Source organism: Scyliorhinus canicula, chromosome 15, assembly GCF_902713615.1.
Source record: "Scyliorhinus canicula chromosome 15, sScyCan1.1, whole genome shotgun sequence".
NCBI lineage: Eukaryota > Metazoa > Chordata > Chondrichthyes > Carcharhiniformes > Scyliorhinidae > Scyliorhinus > Scyliorhinus canicula.
This window is the reverse complement of record NC_052160.1, coordinates 103,163,556-103,186,326: the sequence shown is the minus strand read 5'-3', so window position 1 is coordinate 103,186,326 and position 22,771 is coordinate 103,163,556. Positions and strand designations below refer to the sequence as shown.

Genomic DNA, 22,771 nt, shown 5'->3' with positions numbered 1-22,771 from the left:
AGACCATACAATATTTCTGCTATCATATTTTAGCATATAATAAACCCTAAGTCAATATTTTATATTGTTAAAAATCACAAAGGCTACATAAAGATGACCAGCTGAGGATTACCAAACTTCTTGTGGATTGAAACACTCCCACCTCAAGAGGAAACAAAATGAATTTTCCAGACTGATGTTTACTCAATGCCTTTTCCTGGAAACTAATGGAAAAGGCAATTTAAAATTGAATGAGTCATTCAGGTACAGAGACACTACACTTTCATGATGTGAAAGCCAACACATAGGAGGACCTGGCCACCCACCTTAATTGGAAAAAGACTTTGGATTTGTAACAGATCACACGGGAAAGATGGCAATATTTGTTGTCCCTTTTGAAAACTTCAAAGAATCAGCTCTGCAGAGTCAGATTCCATTTGGAAGCTACCGAACCAGCTTAAGTCAACTATGTCACCAAGATAATATAAACAGCAATACCGTGGAAGTCGGGAGAGAGCCCTCCCCAATCTGTTCCAACTTCAAGTTCACACGAGAACCAACTTCCTGCAAATTCAACTGAGCAGTGGCTAGCAGCTTATTGTAAAACCTTTACTTACAAGACCTTTGCTTCAATAAAATGTATCAACTCATCTAAGAAACTACAGGCTTGCTGTGAAATCGAAACTGAGAGAATTATACAAACATATTTGTTTCTTTATCTGCATCGAATTTTGTGTCATTTAAATCTGTTGGGCAAGTTTGAGATAATAGGGAGGCAGTGGCAAAGTAGTAATGTCACTGGACTAATAATCAAGGATTGAGCGATGGTAATGCCATTGAATGTCCAGGGGAAATGATTAGATTCGTGCTTGTTGGACATGGTTCGTGGTGTGAACCTTATTTGACACTTACCACCCCAAGTCCGAAAGCTATTCAGGTCTTGCTGCATATGAACACGGACTGCTTCAGTGTCTGAGTGAATGGTATTGAACATCTGCAGATATTCCCACTTCCATCCTTATGATGGAGGGAAGATCATTGATAAAACAGCTGAAGATAATTGGGCCAAGGACTTTCTCCTGTTTCACCATCCAAGGCCCCAAACACAATTCCAAGTAAAACAGCGATTTACTTGTACTTTTTTCAATTTGGTATACAGTCATCTCTGCTCTCTATTGGGTTGACCAAATACAGACAGGCTTCCTTTTAAGCATGACCCTGCGATTCCGACTGTCATTTCAATTCTCTTTCTCCCCTCTGATCATTTTGCCCTTGGCCTGGTAATATTCCAATGATGTTCAATGCAAACTCTTAAGAATATTACCTCATCTTTTGACTCAATCCATTATACAGCCTCTGAACTCAACATGGAGTTCAACAAGTTTAGATCATAAACACAAATTTCATTGTTTCTTTTTTAAAAATATAAATTTAGAGTACCCAATTCATTTTTTCCAATTAAGGGGCAATTTAGCGTGGCCAATCCATCTAGCCTGCACATCTTTAGGTTGTGGGGACAAAACCCACACTGACAAGGGGAAATCCATACGGACAGTGACCCAGAGCCAGCATCGAACCTGGGACCTCACCGCCGTGAAGCAGCAGTGCTACCACTGCACCACCGTGCTGCCCTGTTCCTTTTTTTTTTGCTGTTTCAGTTTACTCTCGTTTCTTTCTTTAATCCCTTTCCTGCTGTCCATCTAGCGCAAGTACAATGTTACGCTCCCCATAGAGGCTAAATTTCCAGTGATTGACTAGTCAGATTTCTCAAGACTCAGATTTTGCTGAAACAAAAAGCAACATTGACTGAACACTTTTTAAAAAGGTAGGCAACCTATACACTAAACTATTGAAAAGTTTTCCCACTTAACTTTTAAAACAACTGAAAATCCCCCTGAAAGCTATACTTTTTGTGTCCCTTATATTGATACTGCCTTATCAGGGAACTAGTCTAAAGTGATTCTCAGTTCCAGCTAGGTAACTTTTAACCCTGGAATATTTTCCTGGTGAGGGTTATCCTGATGATTTCTTACTCCAGCCAAATCTAAGCAAGTCTTCCAGCCTAGTTTAAATTCTCACAAGTTTGGTCTCTTCAATTAGAGTCTAAACTCCCATCCGCATTCTCCATGATGAACTGGAGACTTGGCTGCCTCAATCTCTCTAAGATTCTTGGCAGTGCTTGAGGGGTTCAAGGATATTTTCGGAAGATCTACAACTAAATCCTACAATGGTTTTTGATGTACTATTCCATCCTAAAGCCCATCCCACAGTAATATGAATCAGTATCCAGGTAAAAATGCCAACTAGCTATTCCTTTAGACATCAAAATCCAGTCAAACGCAAAATTAAATACAGTTAAAGCTATAACTGCTTGTAAAATCAGACATTGCTAACGCTGCCATGTGTAATTTGGAGATCAATAGTCTACCCAGAGTCAGCACAGGTGATCTTGCCATTGTCTACAGGTTTGAATACCTTGCACCTCCTTTTAAGTAAGACAATCAGGGACCCCACTTTTACAATTAATTACCAAGCCACTTATGCTGTCGTCAGGCACGATTCAGAGCGACCCCTTTGTTTCCCCCGTTTCACCACAAATTAAAGAGAGTCACAAAACATAACAATCCTAAACATTTTATTTATAACAGTGCTGCAAAGCGTGGGTTCCAGGATTTTGAACCAACAGTAAAGAAATGGCAGTATATTTCCAAGTCGGAATTGGAATTAACTTAGCAAGGAGTTTGCAGGTTGTGGTGTTCCCATGCATTTACATCCCTTGTACTAGACATTACAGGTTTCCAAGGTACTGTCAAAGCAGTTCTGCAAGTTGCTGCAGTGCATTTTGTGGATGGTCCACAGTCCTGCCACAATGCACTAGTGGTGCAGGGAGTGCCAATCAATTAGGTTATGTCGTGGATGGTGTTAAGTTTCTCAAATGCTGTTAGGGCTGCACTCATCTAGACAAGTGCAGGATACTCCATCACAGTCCAAACCCGAGTCTGTAGATGGTGGACAGGTTCTGCGAAGCCATGAAAGTTACAAGCTACAAAATTCCCAGCTGCTGATCTACTTTTGTAGTCAAGAGTATCCATATGGTTGGACTAGTTCAGTTTCTAGTCAATACTGACCCTCGCAATATTGTTGGTGGGAGTTTCAGCAATGATGATGCCAAAGAGGAATGATTAAGTTCTCTCTTTCTGTAGATCAGTCATTTTCAAAGTGGAGGTTGCGACCCGCGGGCGGGTGTCGGGAGGGTCGTGGAGCCGCCCGTCGTGGCGCTCCCAATTGCGCAAATTTGCGTGCAACAGCCGCAGCAACCAAGCGGCCTTAAAAGTGACGGCTGCGACCATAAACAAAAAATGTAGGACTGCGCATGCGTGCCCGCTCATCGGTAGTAACAAACGCTTTGATATGCATTGTGGGTGTTTATGCTTTGTAACAGCTTGTTGGGTAGGTTTTTCCTGCAAGCTTCTTGAACTGACAAGACAATAAATTTCAATTGATTGTGGAATGCAAACTCATGTGTTGGATTTTATCAGACAGCTGGAGATGGGCTGGGAAGCAAGGTGGCCCATATAGTGACATAGGGAGGTGGGAAGGATGCACATTTGCGGGGGCGGGTTGGTGGAGGCATACCTGAAGTTTCCCCGCCACCAAGCTACCTTGTAAGAGTAATTGAGCTGCTTGAGCAGCCAATGAAGGGTCTCTCCCTGCCTGCCATTGCTGAGGTGCAGCCCCAGCTCGCCCTGACTGCAAAGTGGTGTCACGCCAACTCCCCCCGCACCACCACCGCCCACCCCCTCTTCCTGCACTGAGGAGTTCCGGCGAGTGGAGCTCCTCAGTGCAGGAAACGGGATTAAGTGCGCCCTCGGCAGGGCATACCCCGCTGAGGCCCCGAATTTCAGCAGAGTCCTGATAGAGTGGTCTTTCCCGGCACTGCAAGCTCATCCTGGGACTGTTTCAATTTGCATTTATGTAGCACCTTTCATGACCTTGGATGTTCCCAAAGTGCTTTACAACCGAGTAAGTACTTTTGAAGTGTAGTCACTGCTGTAAGGTAAAAACGCAGCAGTCAATATGTGCACACAGGCTCCCAAAAACAATAACCAAATCATCTCTTCAGACACGTTGGTTGGGGATTAATGTTGGGCTGCGAAGGCCGGCCTGCGTGAGTTGCGTAGGTCGGCCGACGTGGGCCGCGAAGGTCGGCAAAGATGGGTCTCCGGAAAAAAAAATTGAGGAACGCTGCTGCAGATGGTCATTGCCTGGCACTTTTATGGCAAGAATGTTGTTTTCCACTTATCAGCTCAAGTCTGAATGCTGTCCAGGTCTTGCCACATGCAGGCACACTGCCTTAATATCTGACGAATTGCAAATATGACTGAACACTGGCACAAAATCAGCATCAATGAAGGATTGACTGCTATACTATCCAATGAAAATATAAATTTTGTTGTGTGTTGGAAAGAAAAGGTTTTATAACACCAAAATAAACTAGTTTACAAAACAATTATTCTGTAAGTGTTGAAACACGATCAGTTCAAAATATTTTACTGTAAAACACTTAATATTTCTACCATGCAGTAGCAAACATCCTCTGCATTTTCCAAATGAATAAAACATTTTGTACAATGCAGAACGTTTGAGGGAATCTCAAACATTTAAATAATTAAACTGTCTAAAACAATGTTTTGGTATAATATGACTGGGTTTAAAGTTACTTTTCCCATGGGAAAGCATTTTATAAAAAAAACAAAACCGTTCACTGCCAAGCCTTTCTGACTGTGGCGATTCGTGGGTTAACAAAACAGTACTCTGTTGGGGTCAATTTTAGTAATTTGCTGCTAATAGATTTTATATCAAAACTGAATTCAAATTAAAACAATTAAAACCTGCTGTATTATCATAAAGTACTCTTTTGCAAGTATGAAATTAAACAAAAAGCTATTTCCACTTCAATTTAAGTACTTATCACTTGGTTTAGCTCATTTTTAGTGGGTTCTGAGACTCCAGACTACATGTATAATAATATATAAAAATATACGCTGGTAAGAAAGAAAGCTTCATCTCAATTTTTTCTGCTCCTTAAGATTCAAATGCAAACTTTTCCTTAGCATCAAGGGGATGGTTTAGCACACTGGGCTAAATCGCTGGCTTTTAAAGCAGACCAAGGCAGGCCAGCAGCACGGTTCAATTCCCGTACCAGCCTCCACAAATAGGCGCCGGAATGTGGCAACTAGGGGCTTTTCACAGTAACTTAATTGAAGCCTACTCGTGACAATAAGCGATATTCATTTTTCATTTCATTTTTCAACTCCGAACGTTACAGAAATGAGATTTAATAAACAAACCAGTGATGTTGACTCAACATTTTGTAACCAATACTAAAGGATATATTGAATTAAAGCCAGTATGACAGAACAGAGATAATGCAAAAGCTTAACAATATCAGAAAAAGCATCTTAGTGTGATACGCTCCTTCGTAATTGTCATGAGCTATAAATGTTTTAGTTCCCAATGTTTTAAATCATGTCTTTAAAATAAAAATATAGTTTAATACTGGATTTATATCAACGGAGTTTTGGTTTTGCAAAAAAGGATACTTCAAAAATGGTGCCCGTGTTTTACCTTTCAACCACAAACAGCACCATCTGCTGTTTCAGTGCGGCATTTTCATTTCCTGTTATGAAAAGCAAGGATGTGCCGAAGGGAGATTTCTGGCATATTTACAAATTCAAAATGTGCCTTTCAAAGTAAAAATAACCACAAAACTATTTTAACTAATATATAAAAAAAATGCCAAAACGCTTTAATCTCCCCAACTCTTACTGGGGCTGAAAGCGAGAAGCGTGGGAAGGGGCTGAAAGTGAGAAGTGTGGGAAGGGGCAGAGCGGTGAGCAGAAGCAGCCGCACAAAAATAGCGCTAATCGGGTCACACACGCTACTTCGGCCGAGGACAAAATGATCTAATACTTAAATCCTTTTGCCAAGTGCGCATAACAGCCCTATTGTATCCTATTAAAGTAGAACAATTTATAACAAGGCAACCTAGGATGCAGCTTCATTGTGCTGAGTTAGATTAGGAGGATTTCAAGTTGAGAGGAACGGTCACGTCAGACAAGCATGACTTCAGTGAATGGCATGCTTAATGTCACCCGCAGTGCACGCAGCCACAAAATGCTGCAGTCACTCCATTTTTTATATTTGAGAAAATGGCATGCTTTGTCAAATGTTAGCCATGATGTGGAGATGCCAGTGTTGGACTGGGGTGAGCACAGTAAGACATCTTACAACACCAGGTTAAAGTCCAACAGGTTCACGGTGGCCTAGTGGTTAGCACAACCGCCTCACGGCGCTGAGGTCCCAGGTTCGATCCCGGCTCTGGGTCACTGTCCGTGTGGAGTTTGCACATTCCCCCGTGTCTGCGTGGGTTTCGCCCCCACAACCCAAAAACGTGCAAGCTAGGTGGATTGGCCACGCTAAATTGCCCCTTAATTGGAAAAATGATTGGGTACACTAAATTTATTTATTTTTTTAAAAAGTCCAACAGGTTTGTTTCAAACACTAGCTTTTGGAGCACTGCTCCTTCCTCAGGTGAATCGCCTGAGGAAGGAGCAGCGCTCCAAAAGCTAGTGATTCAAAACAAACCGGCTGGACTTTAACCTGGCAAGACTTCTTACTGTCAAACGTTGCCATGTTAATTATGCCCACTCCCCCTTAGTGGTAATTGCCTATAATTCCTACACGTAACACTGTAATAAAGTATTCCCATTCAATAACTTAGCTCCGTCACATTTTTCAATCGCAAACATCTGACTGTAAATTCTCATTATAAAACTTTGCTAAAGCTTCCTTACATGTCCAGCTTTGACCACTCTGTGGCATCATTAAGACAAAGCCTTTCATTTTTTTTTAAACCAAGCATCACAGATTATTCAGGTATGTTACTATTTCAAGCGAAGTTTACTATTTTTAAAAAACTGGTTTTCGCAGGGCTTTTCCTCATTTGTGCTTCTCTCTCATAGGCTAGTGCACCTGTACTAAGCACCCTGCTCGCCCAACTCCAGCAGATACCTGCATGCTCCTTCAGGGTAATTTGTGGTCCCAGAAACTTGAGATTATGCAACAAATGTTTTATTTAGAAACTCATATTGTCAGTGTACTTGCATTACCTGAATCTACATGGTTAGCTATTCTCTTTCAATACATACAAATAAAAAAAAAAGGGACCAGCTACCATCTTGTGAGCACAAAGGCATACATTTATGTAAACAAATTAAAGGGCTCAGTTATAAGATTCTGAAACTGACTTGCAATCAAAATTAATACTTTAAGTCAAGAGGTTTTGCACAAAGCTATCACTGCTGTATTTATTTGGCCTCCTGTGCAAATGTAATTCTATAAACTAAATTTGAAGTTTAACTTTAGCCTGCATTACATGATAAATACATGGTGGTGTTTTTCCATTGCAATGCATTGAATGAGTCCAAAGATGTGCAGTTTAGGTGGATTGATCATGCTAAATTCCCACAACATGTTCAAAAATTGGGGGAGGGTTACAGTGATAGATTGGGGAATTGGCCAATGTGGGTTGGTCTTTCGAAGAATTGGTGCAGACTCAATTATGGGCCAAATGGCCAAATGGCCTCCTTCTGCACTGTAGGGATTCTATGATTCTTAATATCATGGTAAAATAGTAAAAAAAATTAACACTGCTAATTAATTTATTCCACATGTAGGTTTTAATTTCTTTTTAATTCATTCAGTAAACAAAAGCATTGCTGAAAGGTCGATAGTGAGAATCCGTCTCGAGACACTACAATCCATATCATGAAGGTATAGCTATAATGCTTAAATTAGGGAGTTGCAGGGTTTTGACACAGAAAAATTGAAGAAAGTGATATATTTTCAAGTCAGCAATGAGAGAGACTTGGAAATGGTGAGAGTGTGTACTCCCTACTACTATTCGACCCCCAAAATGCATGACTTCACATTTGTGTTAAATTCCATCTGCCACTTTATCAGCCACTAGACCAATCCATCTGTCTCATTTTGAAGGTTATAGCTATCCACTACATTTTCCACCACTTGGCCAATCTTTGTATCATCTACAAATTTTTAATTATGCTCCCTATGTTCATGTCCAAATCGTTAATATGTAACACAAAACAGTAATGGTCCCATCACCGAGCCCTGTGGAACACCACTCGAAACATCTTTCCATTGACCCTTTGTTTCCTGTTACTAAGTCAACTTTTTATGCAGTTTTCCACATTGCCCTGTATCCCATGGGCTTTCACTTTCTTGATCAATCTGCCATGTGGGACTTCGTCAAACGCCTTGCTAAAATCCATGTACACCACATCCATTGCAGTACGTTCACCAACCCTTCTTGTCACTTCCTCAAAGAATGCGATCAAATTTGTGAGGCAAGACCTTCCTTTAACAAATCCATGCTGACTAGCCCGTGCCCTTCTATGTGACAGTTAATTCTATCTCTCAGTATTAATTCTAATAATTTGCCCCTCACTGACGCAAGACTAACAGGCCTGCAATTGTTCGGCATTTCCTTCGATAACTTTTTAAACATTTACTCCAGTCCTCTGATACCTCCCTTGTGTCAGAGAGGATTGGAAAATCATCCTCAGAGCATCTGCTATCTCCTCCCTGACCTCCTTCAGTAGCCTCAGTAACAATCCATCTGGCCCTGGCAACACATCAACCTTCAAGGATTTCAATCCTTCGAGTATTTCCTCTCTCTTTATGATTATCCCATCCAGTATCTCACAATGTTCCTCCTGGACTACTATTGCAGCATCATCCATTTCCTTTGTAAACATGGAGGCAAAATATTAATTTAAAACCCTTCCCACAGCTTCTGTATCTACACACAAGTTCCCTTCTTCATCGCGGACAGGTCCCACCTTACCGTTAATTAATCTTTTCCCATTAATATATTGGTAAAACGTCTACGGGTCTCAGTGAACTTTACTTGCTCATCTTTCTTCATTCCTCTCTTTGATTATCTTATTTCCTTTTTGACTTTGCCCCTGCACTTTCTATACTCGTCTAGACTATCGTCGGTGCTTATTTCTTTATGCCTATCGTACGCTTTCTTTTTCTGTTTGATCTTCCCCTGTATTCTTCTAGACAACCAGGGCGGGCTAGATATGGCATTACCACTCATAAGTCTACTTTGCGCCTTTAGGATCTCTACTTTTATTTTCCACAGATTTATTGTCCAGCAGTGCTGGCCAGTCCACCTGAACTAAGTCCCTTCTCATTTCTACAAAATTGGTCTTCCCCCAGTTAAAACTTTTACTCCAGCTTTATTTCTGTCCTTTCCCATGGTAATACTGAATCTAACCAAATTGTGATCACTACCTTCGACATCGTCAACAACCGTCACTTCACAGACTTGCCTTTCTTTGTTCCCCAAGACTAGGTCTAGAATTGCATCTCCACTGGTTGGGTTTGTCACTAATTGGATGAAAAAGAAATTCTTGGACACACTGCATGAATTTTTCTTCTTCAGATCCCCTTATATTGTTTGATTCCCAGTTGATATTAGAATAGTTACAAAGTCTCCTACTATTATTGGCCTCTTGTTCTTACAGGCAGAGATTTGCCTACATTTTTGCTCTTCTATCTCCCTTTTACTATTTGGGTGTCTGTAATATACTCCCAGTAGTGTGACTGCCCCTTTTTTATTTGCAAGTTCAATCCATAAAGTCTCATTTGTTGACCTATTTAGTTTATCATCCCTTCTTTCAACTGGAATGGATTCCTTAACCAATAGTGCTACTCCCCCTCCTTTTAAAATAAATTGCCCCCTCTGTCCTGCCTGAAAACTATTTCCAGGGATATTGAACTGCCAATTTTGCCCCTCCTTTAACCAGCTTTCCATTATACCAATGACAGCATCTACCTGTGCTCCTAACTAGTCTACCTTGTTTGTAATACTCTTTGCATTGAAGTACAAACAGTTTAACCCCACCGTTTCCCCTTGCTGGACACTTTTAAAACTTTGCTTCTCCTGTATTTCCAAGTTCATCACTTCCTCTTCTGCAACACTAGCTAAAGTTCTACCTCCATTTTACTAATCTAAATTTGGCCCATCGATCCTACGCCTGGGATCCCACTAGTGCCCCTAGTTTAAATACTCCAACATAACTAGCAAAGGCCCCTGCCAGGAGATTGCTCCCATCTACGCCTGGGTGTAACCCGTCCGGTCTTTACAGGTGCCACCTGCCCCATAACCGTTCCCAGTGCCTCAAGAATCTGAATTCCTCCCAGCTATACCATCTCTCCAGCCATGCATTCATCTGATCTATTCTCCTATTCCTGCTCTCTAGCAGGTGGCACTGGGAGTAACACAGAAATGACTATATTTGAGATCCTGCATTTTAGTTTATCGCCTACCTCCCTGCACTTGGCTTGCAGGTCCTCATCCTTTTGTTTACCTATGTCATTGGTACCAATGTGCACACCACAACCACTGGCTGTTCACCGTCCATTCCCAGAATGTCCTGCAGCCGCTCCGTGACATCCCGGACCCTGGCACCAGGGAGGCAACATACCACCCTTGATTCGTGATTGCGACCATAGAAGTGTCCGTCTGTGCCAATTGAATCCCCTATCACTATAACCCTGCCACTTGTTTTTCTCCCACCAATTTGAGCAGCAGAGCCATCCACGATGTTGTGGTTTTGACTGCTGCTGTTATCCCAAGAGGCCATCTCCCCCAACAGTATCCAAAAGCAGCACATCTGTTTGAGGGGGGAGGGTGGGGGGAATGACCACAGGGTCTCCTGCTCTGCCTTCCCGAGTCTCTTACTGTTCCTGATGGTCACACATTCCCTTTCTGCCTGTGCAATTCTCACCTGCAGTGTGGCCACCTCGCTAAACGTGCTATCCATGACTTCCCCAGCATCACGGATACTCCAAGGTGAGTCCACCCGCAGCTCCAGCTTCGAAATCCAATTAGCCAGAAGCTGCATCTGGACACCTTCTGTGCACAAGGTTACCAGGGAAGCTGGAAGTGTCCCTCATTTTCCACATTGTGCACGAGGAGCATATCATGTGTCTGAGGTCTCCTGCCATGATGTCCATCTTGATTAAGCTAGTTCCTCCCCAAAAGAAAAATTACTTTAGCTAGGAGCCTTATTTACGTCAGCTAGGAACCTTGTTTCTTACTTAACTCTTCGATTGTGATCGTACGGTACTAGTCTATACGCCTTTTTATTTGTTTATTCATAGTCCCAACTAAGTTTTAAGCAATGAATTTGATTGAAAGATTGAAAAACAAAACTCACCTGGACGTACTCACAAAATCAGCTGCTTTTGTTGGTCCCACGCCACTTTCTGAACTGACGTTTGTATTTGTCCTTCTCCTCTCCCACTCTTTCAAACTCCCGGCTCCCCTCACTCTTACTCCTTCTTCTCTGCTCCTTGCTCTTAAATAATTTATAACTGCACTCACCTAATTACCTCTTTTTGATTTTCTGGTTCTGCTTTCAGAGTCACTTCTCCTTTATTCTCCAGATTTAGTTTCTTAACTGTTATCTTTTTCAGTTCTTTCAGTTACAGCTATTCATACAGTCCCTAATATCAGTTACTCACCAACTAATCAACTTACAGCTTTCTTGTGATGTCATTGTTGATTGTTTTCTTGAACCCCAGCAAGCTGTTCGAACAGCTACCGAGTTTCCAGAAGGCCCTGAGCCTCGGGATTGTCCTTATATTCTCCATTGTACAGTTGTCCCTCGCAGGTCTGATGCTCTCTCTCCCCGAAGGCAAGTGCTGTCGCTGAGCCTTGGGCTGTCTTTCTCCTCTTCCCAGTACAAGGTGTGCTCACAGGTCCAGTGTTCTCTCTTCCCAAGGGCAAGTGCAGGTTCTGAGACTCGGGCTATGTTCATCCTCTCCCTTACAAGCAGTAAGTGTGCATGTTTGGGTGTTTAAGAAGCCTGGGCAAGATGCTACAATGCATCTTGGAGAGGGTACATAGAAACATGGAAAATAGGAGTAGGCCCTTTGAGCCCACTTCGCCATTCAATATCATGGCTGATCATTCAACTCAATAGTTTGTTTCCCGCTCTTCTCCTCTTCCCCCCCCCCCCCCCCCCCCCAATATCCTTTAATCCCTTTTGTTCAAGAGCTATATCTAACTTATTTTTGAAAACTTACAATGTTTTGACCTCAACTACTTTCTGTGGTAGTCAATTCCACAGGCGCATTACTCTCTGGGTGAATAGATTTCTCCTCATCTCAGTCCTATAGTATATACACTATAACCACAGTGCACCACTGTTGGAGGAATGAAAAGGTGGCACTCAAATGGGCTTTGCCCTGGACAGTGGTGAATGTTTAGAGGGCTGCGGAGTTGGAATCACAGGATTACTAAGTGCAGAAGCTGGCCATTTGGCCCAACGAGTCGGCACCAATCCCTTTTGAAAGAGCACCCCACAAACCTTCCCCCCCCCTCCCCAACCATTTAGACAGAGGAGAAATCTATCCACCTAACCCGCACATATTTGGACTGTGGGAAGAAATCAAAGCACCAGGAGGAAACCCACACAGACACGGGGAGAAATTGCAAATTCTACACTGACAGTCACCCAAGGTCGGAATCAAACCCTGGTCCTAACCATTATGCCACCGTGCCACCACAACTATTACATACCTTTGTTAGAAACTCCAATAATATACTGGTGCTCTGTCCAAAATTACAACTACTGTTAAGGAATCTATAAATAATTTCCACCAGCATTTTCTAACCCATGCCATTTCTAATCTCCACCCCATACTGATTTTATTTCCTGATTTTGAGTGATGATCCTATCTGACCAATATGATCCTTTATTATTGAGGCAACCCCTCACCCTTTTTCATTCTGCCTGCCATTTTCAAATGTGTGCTTTGGAAGATTTATTTCCCAACCGTGAACATCTTGTCACCATGTATCTATAATAGTAATTACACTTGAACAAATTATCTCTATTTGTATCACTAGTTCACTTACTTAATGCGAATGTTCTACAGTTTCAGATAAAGTGACTTTGATTCACAACTTTAAAAGTGGGAATGCTGGCTGATGATTGCACTTTCAGTAGATTTGAAATTTCCCAGATATGGGTTGACAGGTGGCAAGTAACATTTGCCACACAATTAAGTGGCAGGCAATGACCATCTCCAGAAAGAGAGCATTCCCCAAAGTTAGGAGTGTGATCAAATACTCTCTACTTGCCTGGATAAGTTCAGCTCCAATAACACTCATGAAGCTTGACACTATTCCGAACAGAGCAATCTGCTTAACTGGCACCCCCATCCACCACCTTCAACATTCACTCCCTACACCATCGACACACAGAGGCAGCAATGTACACCATCTACAAGATGCACTACAGCATCTTGCCAAGACTCCTTCAACATCACCTTCCAAACCCGTGACTGCTATCACCTCAAAGGACAAGGACAGCAGATGTACAGGAACACCATTTGCAAATTCCCCTCTCAGCCACACCTTCCTGACTTGGAACTATATCACTGATCTTGGAACTGGAACTCCCTTTCTAACAGTATTGTGGATTTATCAACATCACATGGCCTTCAATGATTCACCACCACCTTCTAAGGGAATTTAGGGATGGGCAATAAATACTGGCCTAGCAAGCGATGCCCACACCACTGTGAAAGAATAGATAAAGAAACAGAATGAACTTAAAACTCTTTGGCAGTTCATGATTGTGTTATTCTTCAGTTAATCAAATGTTCCTAACTCTCCTAACTTTGGGGAATGCTCTCTTTCTGGAGATGGTCATTGCCTGCCACTTAATTGCGTGGCAAATGTTACTTGCCACCTGTCAACCCATATCTGGGAAATTTGAAATCTACTGAAAGTGCAATTATCAGCCAGCATTCACACTTTTAAAGTTGTGAATCAAAGTCACTTTATCTAAAGTGTAGAACATTCGCATTAAGTAAGTGAACTAGTGATACAAATAGAGATAATTTCCGAGTCAATTCTGGAGAGTTTGTTTTTTCTATCATCAATTTCCCCAAGTAAGCAATACTACATTTTTGATCACTATCACTGATACTTTCACTATCACTTTTTTTTCTTTTTCTTCTAAAAAAAAATAAATTTAGAGTACCCAATTCATTTTTTCCAATTAAGGGGCATTTAGCGTGGCCAATCCATCTGCCCGGAACATCTTTGGGTTGAGGGTAAAACCCACGCAAACAAGGGAAGAATGTGCAAACTCCATACGAAAAGTGACCCAAGGCCGGGATCGAACTTGGGACCTCAGCGCCGTGAGGCAGCAGTGCTAACCACTGTGCCACCGTGCTGCCTATAACTTTCACTATTAACTTGAAATACAGATACAGCAAAACAACTTGTGTTAGGTAAAAGGGATATAGAGCCAAATGCTATTTCTTAAACTGAAGCAAGTTGCTCAGATCCGCAACATTTTAGCTTTTCAGCAACAGAACAATGAACACAGGCCATTGGCAGATTACTCAGAAATGTATTTACCTGGAGAAAGAAAACTGACATTGCTCACTCTCTTACTGCTCAGTCAAGTGCTCAGTTTATAGATACGACCAAGATGTGTAACCATGTTCCACTGCAGCAGTCATCAAAAAATAATTGAAGAACAAGCATTTTTGCAGGAAATAGGTTTAGAATATTGCTCAAAGTTTTCAGCACATAGTGGTGCTGTACTTCCAGCAATATTACACAAGTTCATTTTGTCTTAAATTGTCCAGTCTGGTTTACATTGGTGGTTATAATGCTTTTACAGTACTGTTTCCAGTGCAAACATTGAGGATAAAGAAAAAGATAAAACTATATAAAATGCAAAATTTATTTCCTTTACTTCACACCTGCTTAGAGGATTATCTTTAAGCTTACCCGGACATCTTTCTCTTCCCATTTTCCATCATTTTCATCACCCTAAAGAAAAGAAAAATTATGCTTAGAAACTGAAACTCCAATTTACATATATATTTACACACACACACACACACACACACACACACACACACACACACACACACGAATACTTTTGAAATAGCTCCATTTTGTTATACATAAAAAACATTGTTGCCAAGTTTGAATTTTCTAGATAATAAGACGACCTGGATAATTTCTCAAACAATATTGCAAACCTGTTCACATCTGTACAGTAATACTCAAATCCAACATGACTCATTTCCACTAGTTTAACCACAAGCATTTTAAATTATACATGGCTACAATTTAGGCTCAAAACTCCAGTATGGTACACATGGGCAGCACGGTAGCATGGTGGTTAGCATAAATGCTTCACAGCTCCAGGGTCCCAGGTTCGATTCCCGGCTGGGTCACTGTCTGTGCGGAGTCTGCACGTCCTCCCCGTGTGTGCGTGGGTTTCCTCCGGGTGTTCCGGTTTCCTCCCACAGTCCAAAGATGTGCGGGTTAGGTTGATTGGCCATGCTAAATTATGCGTAGTGTCCTAATAGTAAGGTTAAGGGGGGAGTTGTTGGGTTATGGGTATATGGTGGATACGTGGGTTTGAGTAGGGTGATCATTGCTCGGCACAACATCGAGGGCCGAAGGGCCTGTTCTGTGCTGTACTGTTCTATGTTCTATCCAGACACTGGATTTTTTTTTTAATGCTCTACTCAATGTTTACATAACATTTTCAACTTGCTCACTGCAATAGGCCCATGGTGAGCTGGCAGATACACTACAACTACTGATTTTTAGTGTGCCTGTCATCATTAACATAACTGCATAATGGATCCAAAATTGGTTTCGAGTAAACAAAAAGGAAGGGGCAGCAGAGTAGCAAAGTGATTAGCACAGTTGCTTCACAGCTCCAGGGTCCCAGGTTCGATTCCCAGCTTGGGTCACTGACTGTGCGGAGTCTGCACGTTCTCCCCATGTGTGCGTGGGTTTCCTCCGGGCACTCCAGTTTTCTCCCACAGTGGAAAGATTTGCAGGTTAGGTGGATTGGCCATGCTAAATTGCCCTTAGTGTCCAAATAAAGGTTAGGTGGAGTTACTGGGTTACGGGGATAGGGTGGAGGTGTGGGCTTAAGTCGGGTGCTCTTTCCAAGAGCCGGTGCAGACTCGATGGGTCAAATGGCCTACTTCTGCACTGTAAATTCTATGATTCTATGAACAAGAAATAAAACTGTCTAAATTTCACAGCACATTTTCAGAATGCTTGAATATTAGAGGTGTTTCAAATTATGGAAGGATGGGATACAGTTGGTAGAAGTGGATAGTTTCCTGTCATTTAAAATGTCAAGAACGAGAGGTCTCAAGCACTAGATTAAATGCAAGAGATTTAGAATCAAGTGGCTTCACACAAAGTACAGTGTGGTGGAATTCATTTCTAGCATTAGTGGTTGGAAGAAAGCTGCAGTGTTGAAGATTAGATTGGATAAGTGGACGAAGGAAGAGAAGTTGATGGGGATGCAGGAAACAGGGTGGTTTAATGTGATTAGGATTATTTTGTCGAGTGGAGGCCCTAGACTGAAGCAGGCTAGTAGGGCTAATTGCCTATTCAAGTTTAAATTCATTCCCATGTATTGGGAGCAATTTTCAAGATATCAAGTTCAGTTCAAGGTCTAAACTAATTTTTGCATCAACTCACAGCTTTTAATTTGTTCAGACAAGCATCCTGCAATTATTCAATGTATTCATGAATATTTTCTTGGGAGTTCTTTTGGGCTCAGAGAACATTCATTCTTTAATGCAATAGTAAAAGTTTTTACCATTTACCACCTACCCAAATTACATGAACCGAATACACAATTTGATGCCACAGGCTTGTACTTACTGGGAATGGAGCTCAGAGTTCCAAATCCAATCTCAGTCAGGACTATTTATAATCCATAGGTATCACTCATCATATCAAGGATAGATGTGGGCCCAGGTGAAGGCTAAGATTACTGCATATCTCGTCTTTATTTCTGTTATCAATAAACAGTACTTGTGTTTCAACTTACAAACCTGGTGACTCTAATTATTGGGCAGACAAGGGCCAAAGATTTCTGGATTTTTATATAAATTATTGGTTAATTCAGTTGCGTTGGGACTCCGGGGCCTGCGGGGTTGGAATTGACTGCACACTGGCCCAGGGTGTCGTAACAGAAGTATTACAAATTTTTTTTTTTTTTTTTTGCAGAGCTTTTCGATATTTCAGAAAAAGTCGAGGCAATTTCTAAATTTCTATTTAAAATAGATTAAGTAGTGATGTCCAAAGAAAAATGTTAACATTAATTATACATGTCTCACTTTAAAATATATTTCAATTGTTACAAGAAAATGTTCTTTCTCCAAAGCCAAGCATTCACTCAGTGTGTAACACATCAGTAAGAAATACTAACGTCTTGAGTCCAGTATGACACTCCAGTAGATCGCCTCTTCTCCCTGGGCCGTCGTCTTTCTCTTATTGAAAGCTGCCGGTCATTAACATCTTTGTCATCTTCATTTGTTTTCTCAGAGTCATCTTTTCAAAATAAATCACAAACCAGAACTATTCAAAGAGTTGCCCCTTTCATTATTAACCATTATTAATAATAGACACTGCCATGCATGTGAAAGTTGTACAAACTCAAACAATCTTTCATACAAGAACACTTCACTTGTCATATTAGAACTGGGCGAAGGGGAAGGATTAATGGGAGGAAGGGAAGCTGGATGCCTGAACGAGAGTGAGGACATGTGGGAGTGGTGCAAGAGAAAAGTGGAGCAAAAGGAAATGGAAGCAAAGGGAGGAAGAGGGATGCAAAAAAGGCTGGGGGGTGGGAGGACAGAGGAGGGAACAGAAGGCAAGTCAGTGGGGAGGATTGGATGGAGAAAGGAAGATTATCTTGGTAGGAGTTTAGTTGGACAAAAAAAAATACTTTGTGGTTATTCATTGGAATTCTGGTTTATCTCCAGTGTTTTGGTTTAGGCTTACAATCTTTAATTTGAGGCTTCACTTATCTTTATAATTTTCCTTAGAATATTATTGTTTGATTTGTGGAATTTTGAAAGATATCTTTAAGCATGCTGAACATTGCTAAGTCATCCACTGGCCAGTTTCTTTCATCTAGTCCTAATGATTTTTTTTTGGCATTATACATTTTTCTTCTTTATGCTTCTCTACACTTTTAATAACTAATGTTTTAATACTTATCATTTTAATGAAGTGTTATGCATTTTCCTTTACCTGATTCTGTCATGTAACATTATTGTCACAGGAAATCACCTACAGCAAACACTTCGTCGGATGGCTGATACTACTCTGCCATTTTTATATGCACGTTATCAAAGTTTACATTGAAAAGTAACTGTTTAAAGACTCAATCAACTTATCAAGATTAGATAAAATCAAGAGAAAGCATTAAACTTTCTAAATTGGATGAGCCCAGAACAAATCTTTTTCTATGTTTCAGCAAGGGTTAATTTAAAAAATGCCAATCTCAAACTGCAGCGAACATTTGCTAGAATATTATCAGTCCATACTGTGTTACAAGCTCATTGAACACTTGTTTGATAGTTTAATATGGAAACATTTGCAACAGTTTCAAGATTAATTTTCAGCGTTTGCGATTTCAATTACTCCACTAATGTCGGCTGTCTCTTCAATTGCTCAGGCCCCAAACACTGGAATTCTCTCTCCACCTCTCTTCTCTGCTTTAAGATGCTCCATACAAACTACATTTCTAACCAAGCTTTTCGTCATCTTGTCTAATGGGTGGCACGGTAGCACAGTGGTTAGCACTGTTGCTTCACAGTGCCAGGGTCCCAGGTTCGATTCCCAGCTTGGGTCACGGTCTGTGCAGAATCTGCACGTTCTCCTAGTGTCTGCATGGGTTTCCTCTCACAAGTCCCAAAAGACATGCTTGATAGGTAAATTGGACATTTTGAACTCTACCCCAGTGTACCCGAACAGGCTCCAGAATGTGATGACATGGGGAGTTTCACAGTAACCTCATTGCAGTGTTAATGTAAGCCTACTTATGACACTAATAAAGATTATTATTAATATCTCATGTGGCATAGTGACAAATTCTGCTCCATGATATTCGTGGAAAGTATGTGGGATGTTTTATCACATTAAAGGCATTTCATAAATGCAAACTGTTATAAGATCAACAAACATAACTGATTATTTGAGTTTACCATTGCTCTCCATTTCCTTGGATAAAGTCCTCGAGTGCGAGATGTAAGGTGCTTGATCTATAACTCCATTCAGGCGGTTTAGTTGGGTGCCTGAATACGAGAAGCTGCCTGATGTGGAAGGCGATGTGAGAGATGCAACTGGACTATCTGGTTGTGATGTATATCGTGATTGGCGATACCCAGACTGATGACAAGGAAAACAAAATGCTTTAAAATTCTGAACAGTTAGGAAATAATTATACAATACTTCTATCATATAAATGTTTATTTCGAGTCACAATTGAGATAGAGCATCTGCTGTAGGTGTAATCAGTGATCTGAATGCAAATTGTTTTCAAAATAGCTTTATAGAACATAGAACAGTACAGCACAGAACAGGCCCTTCGGCCCTCGATGTTGTGCCGAGTTTTGTCCGAAACCAAGACCAAGCTATCCCACTCCCTATCATTCTGGTGTGATTCATGTGCCTATCCAATAACTGCTTGAAAGCTCCTCAAGTGTCCGATTCCACTATCACAGCAGGCACTTTAGTTTGGGAATTTCTTTCTGAATTACGTTCAAAACATGTGTATATCAGTGAATGTAAAATCTGCCGTGTAGGGTATGGTCCATGGAAATTTAGATCTGCATTTTGGAAATGTAAAAAAAACAATCCACCCATTAACATTGGGACATAGAACAAATTTACCTTTTTAAAGAAATGCTGTGGGTTGTTTTATTTAAAATAAGGTTGATTGTTTTACAACATTGTGGATTGTCTCAGCCACTGTGGTGGAATTTGTTATGGTTGTCAATATGTGAGCAGTGCTTTCAGAGCAGGTTGTTGGATGTGGATTGATAGAAAGCCTGCTCAGCAGGATGGAATAATATTAATTTTTCAGCTTTGTAGATAGACAGCATCATCCAGGCAGGGAAAATTCTCAACAGTTGCATAATTGTAATAGTGTTGAGTGGACACAGAAAGGCAGAGTATGTACAGTACTGAATGCTGTCTTCACGTTTAAGCACATTGAGGCATTTGATCAATAGTGCCAAATAATATTCATCAGCAAAATTAAAGTCCATGGAATAAACAGGATGGTGGCAGCTTATTGGCAGAGTTCCAGGAAAATGTAGTGGCGAACGGCTGTTTGTTTTACTGAAAAGAAATATACAATGTGGCACCCCAGAGGTCAGTAATACGGCCATTGTTTTTTGATATATATTAACTACAGGTGTTCAGAGCAAAATTTAAAAATTTATAGGTGATACAAAACTTGGCAGTTTTGTGGACTTGAGGGCAATATTGACAAGAGGGCTGACAAGCTGGTGAAATGGGTGGAAACATGCAGATGAAACTTAATGCAGTGTGAATGGATTCATTTTGGTAGGAGTAAGGAGGGACCATAAGGTTATAATTTTAGAAGCTATGGAGAAGCAGAGGGACCACAAAGTACATGTGCTCAAATTGTTAAAACTGACAGGACAAGTTAAGAAAGTGGTTAATGAGGGCAGATGGATTACATAATAGAGGCATTTTATTTATTTATTCATCCATAGGATGTGGGTATCAAGGCCACATTTGCTAATTACCCTTGAAATGGCTTGCTAAGTTATTTCAGAGAGTCACCCACATGGGGTCTGCAGTCATACCGAGGCCAGAATAGGTAAGGATGGCAGTTTACGTTCCTAAAGAACTTTAGTGAAAAAGATGGATTTATGGTCACCCGAAATGAACTAAGGTTCACGATTCAGCAGAGTCAGTTAAAGTCCGTTGAACGGCACGTTTAGCGACATGTTTCTCAGCGGCTGCAGCGCCAAGAAACATCCTGTAAATCAATTATATTATGCCGTTTCCTTTGGGCTATGGGAGTTTGTCCCCACCAAGGCTGCACTCAGAGGGATTTCCTGCTGGCAAGCTGGAAAGGCTCCCACAGATCTGGGTGACATTTTGGCTATCCCGAACTCCACCAGCCCAATTTTCTGACCCGCCCACACCTTGGGGAGGCAAGGGACTCACGCCCCCCACGGGCCTGACACCAGGCAGTTCCAGGGCGGGACGACCAGGGTGCATGGGCGGCAGTGCATCAATGCTCTGTCCCTGGCCACACCGGGGGAGGATCTGCAATGGCCTGGAAACCCCCCCTCCAGTGTCGTTACGCTTGGTCTATGTTTGTGTGGACCTGTACCAAACAACGCCCTGGTAAGGTCTCCCAAGCGCAGCCTGAGAGTCCCAGGCGGGTGAATCTGGCATCTGGGTATTTAAATGAGCTGTAAGTCAGGTGACTTGCATAAAGCTTAGCTCCAGGCGTGGAGCCAGATTTGGGGTTTGCGCACAATTTACCCGTTGCACCTAGATCCAGCAGGGCGTAACGGGTCATTGAATCGCACCCTAGATTTCAATTCCAGATCTTATTAGTTGAATTTAAATTGAACCAGCCCACTTTGAACCCTGAGCAATGAGCCTCTGGATTACTAGTCCGGTGACCTTAAAGGGGAACCAATGGCATAGTGCACAGAAAGCACACCTTATTGCAGCTCGAACTAGGGTAGTCACAAATCTTGGGTGCCACATGTTAGGAGAATGTGAAGGAATACAAGCGAGGGAAGTGAAGATTTAAAGGATGGTTCTTGGATTGAGGGACTTCAGTTACATGATAGATTAGAGCAGTTGAGGCTGTTCTCCTTGGAGAAGGTTGAGAAGAGATTTGATTGGCGTTCAGAGTCATGGGAGTCTGGTATGGAGGAACTGCTCCTACTGCTAGACAGATCAAGACCAGTGCACATTGATTTAAGGTGAATGACAAAAGAAACCTTGGAGCATTTGCTATTTTTTTTAAACAATGTGGTGTGTTCGATCTCAGTTTGCCTGTTGTTTCCATGTACATCATACTAATCCTAAATACAGTATAAAATAGAAATTGTGAATATTTTTTTAATATTGTATTTATTTATTTTTGTAAATTTAATTTTGTTTCTGCAACTTTAAAATTTATTTTTGTTTGTTTAAAACCCATAGGATGACTGGCTTTATTCTCTCAGCAAGCGTCTTGAATCTCGCTCTTTGCCTACTTTAAACAAAATTGGTCCCTCCCAAAAACCTGAGCGTCTGGTCTGGGATCGGAACACCATCATATTGCGCACTCACATCTAAATCCAAATTTGTTCAGTAAAACCTCCCTCGCTGGCTGGTTGAGGATTTTTAACGTGTAGATTCATTCAGGTCTCTGCAGTTTCAGAAATACAGCAGCTCACAGCATTTCTAGTGAAACTGCGAGGGAGCGACAGCAGGTCCTTTTCGCTGTGTGTCCAGGTCTCAACTTGCTTTCCTTAGGTCTCTAGAAATCATCCCACTCAGGCAGGGGCCAATCACCAACTGTTACCCAACAGAATACGCCCATTTGGCTAACTCATTGACAACCAGCCAGCCAATCGAACAGAGTCCCATCTCATCGCTTGGGGCTGAAAAGTTTGACTTCTCCTGTTCATACACTAGCACAAAATACTATGTTGGAACTTCTTGAATTCTGCATTCTCTCTGCTGCTTGACTTAAAGATACATGTCCATTAAGCATCCATGGATCAAAATGAAACTGGGAAAAATAAAGAAAGGGAAAATAGGGAATCAACAGAAAGGGCCCTGACAGTT

At 41.4% G+C, this 22,771-nt stretch overlaps 1 protein-coding gene across 2 annotated transcripts in view; it reads right to left on the bottom strand.

Annotated features, from left to right (window-relative positions):
* The window catches only part of LOC119979063 (protein phosphatase 1 regulatory subunit 12A-like), a 264,490-nt gene that overhangs the window by 77,885 nt on the left and 163,834 nt on the right, over positions 1-22,771 (bottom strand). For both annotated transcript variants that reach the window (XM_038821045.1, XM_038821046.1), the window contains 3 exons: positions 19,144-19,327; positions 17,361-17,482; positions 14,894-14,935 (listed from right to left, as the gene is read on the bottom strand). In XM_038821045.1, coding sequence (XP_038676973.1) covers positions 14,894-14,935; positions 17,361-17,482; positions 19,144-19,327 — 348 coding nt within the window. The remainder of the gene's footprint in view (positions 1-14,893; positions 14,936-17,360; positions 17,483-19,143; positions 19,328-22,771) is intronic.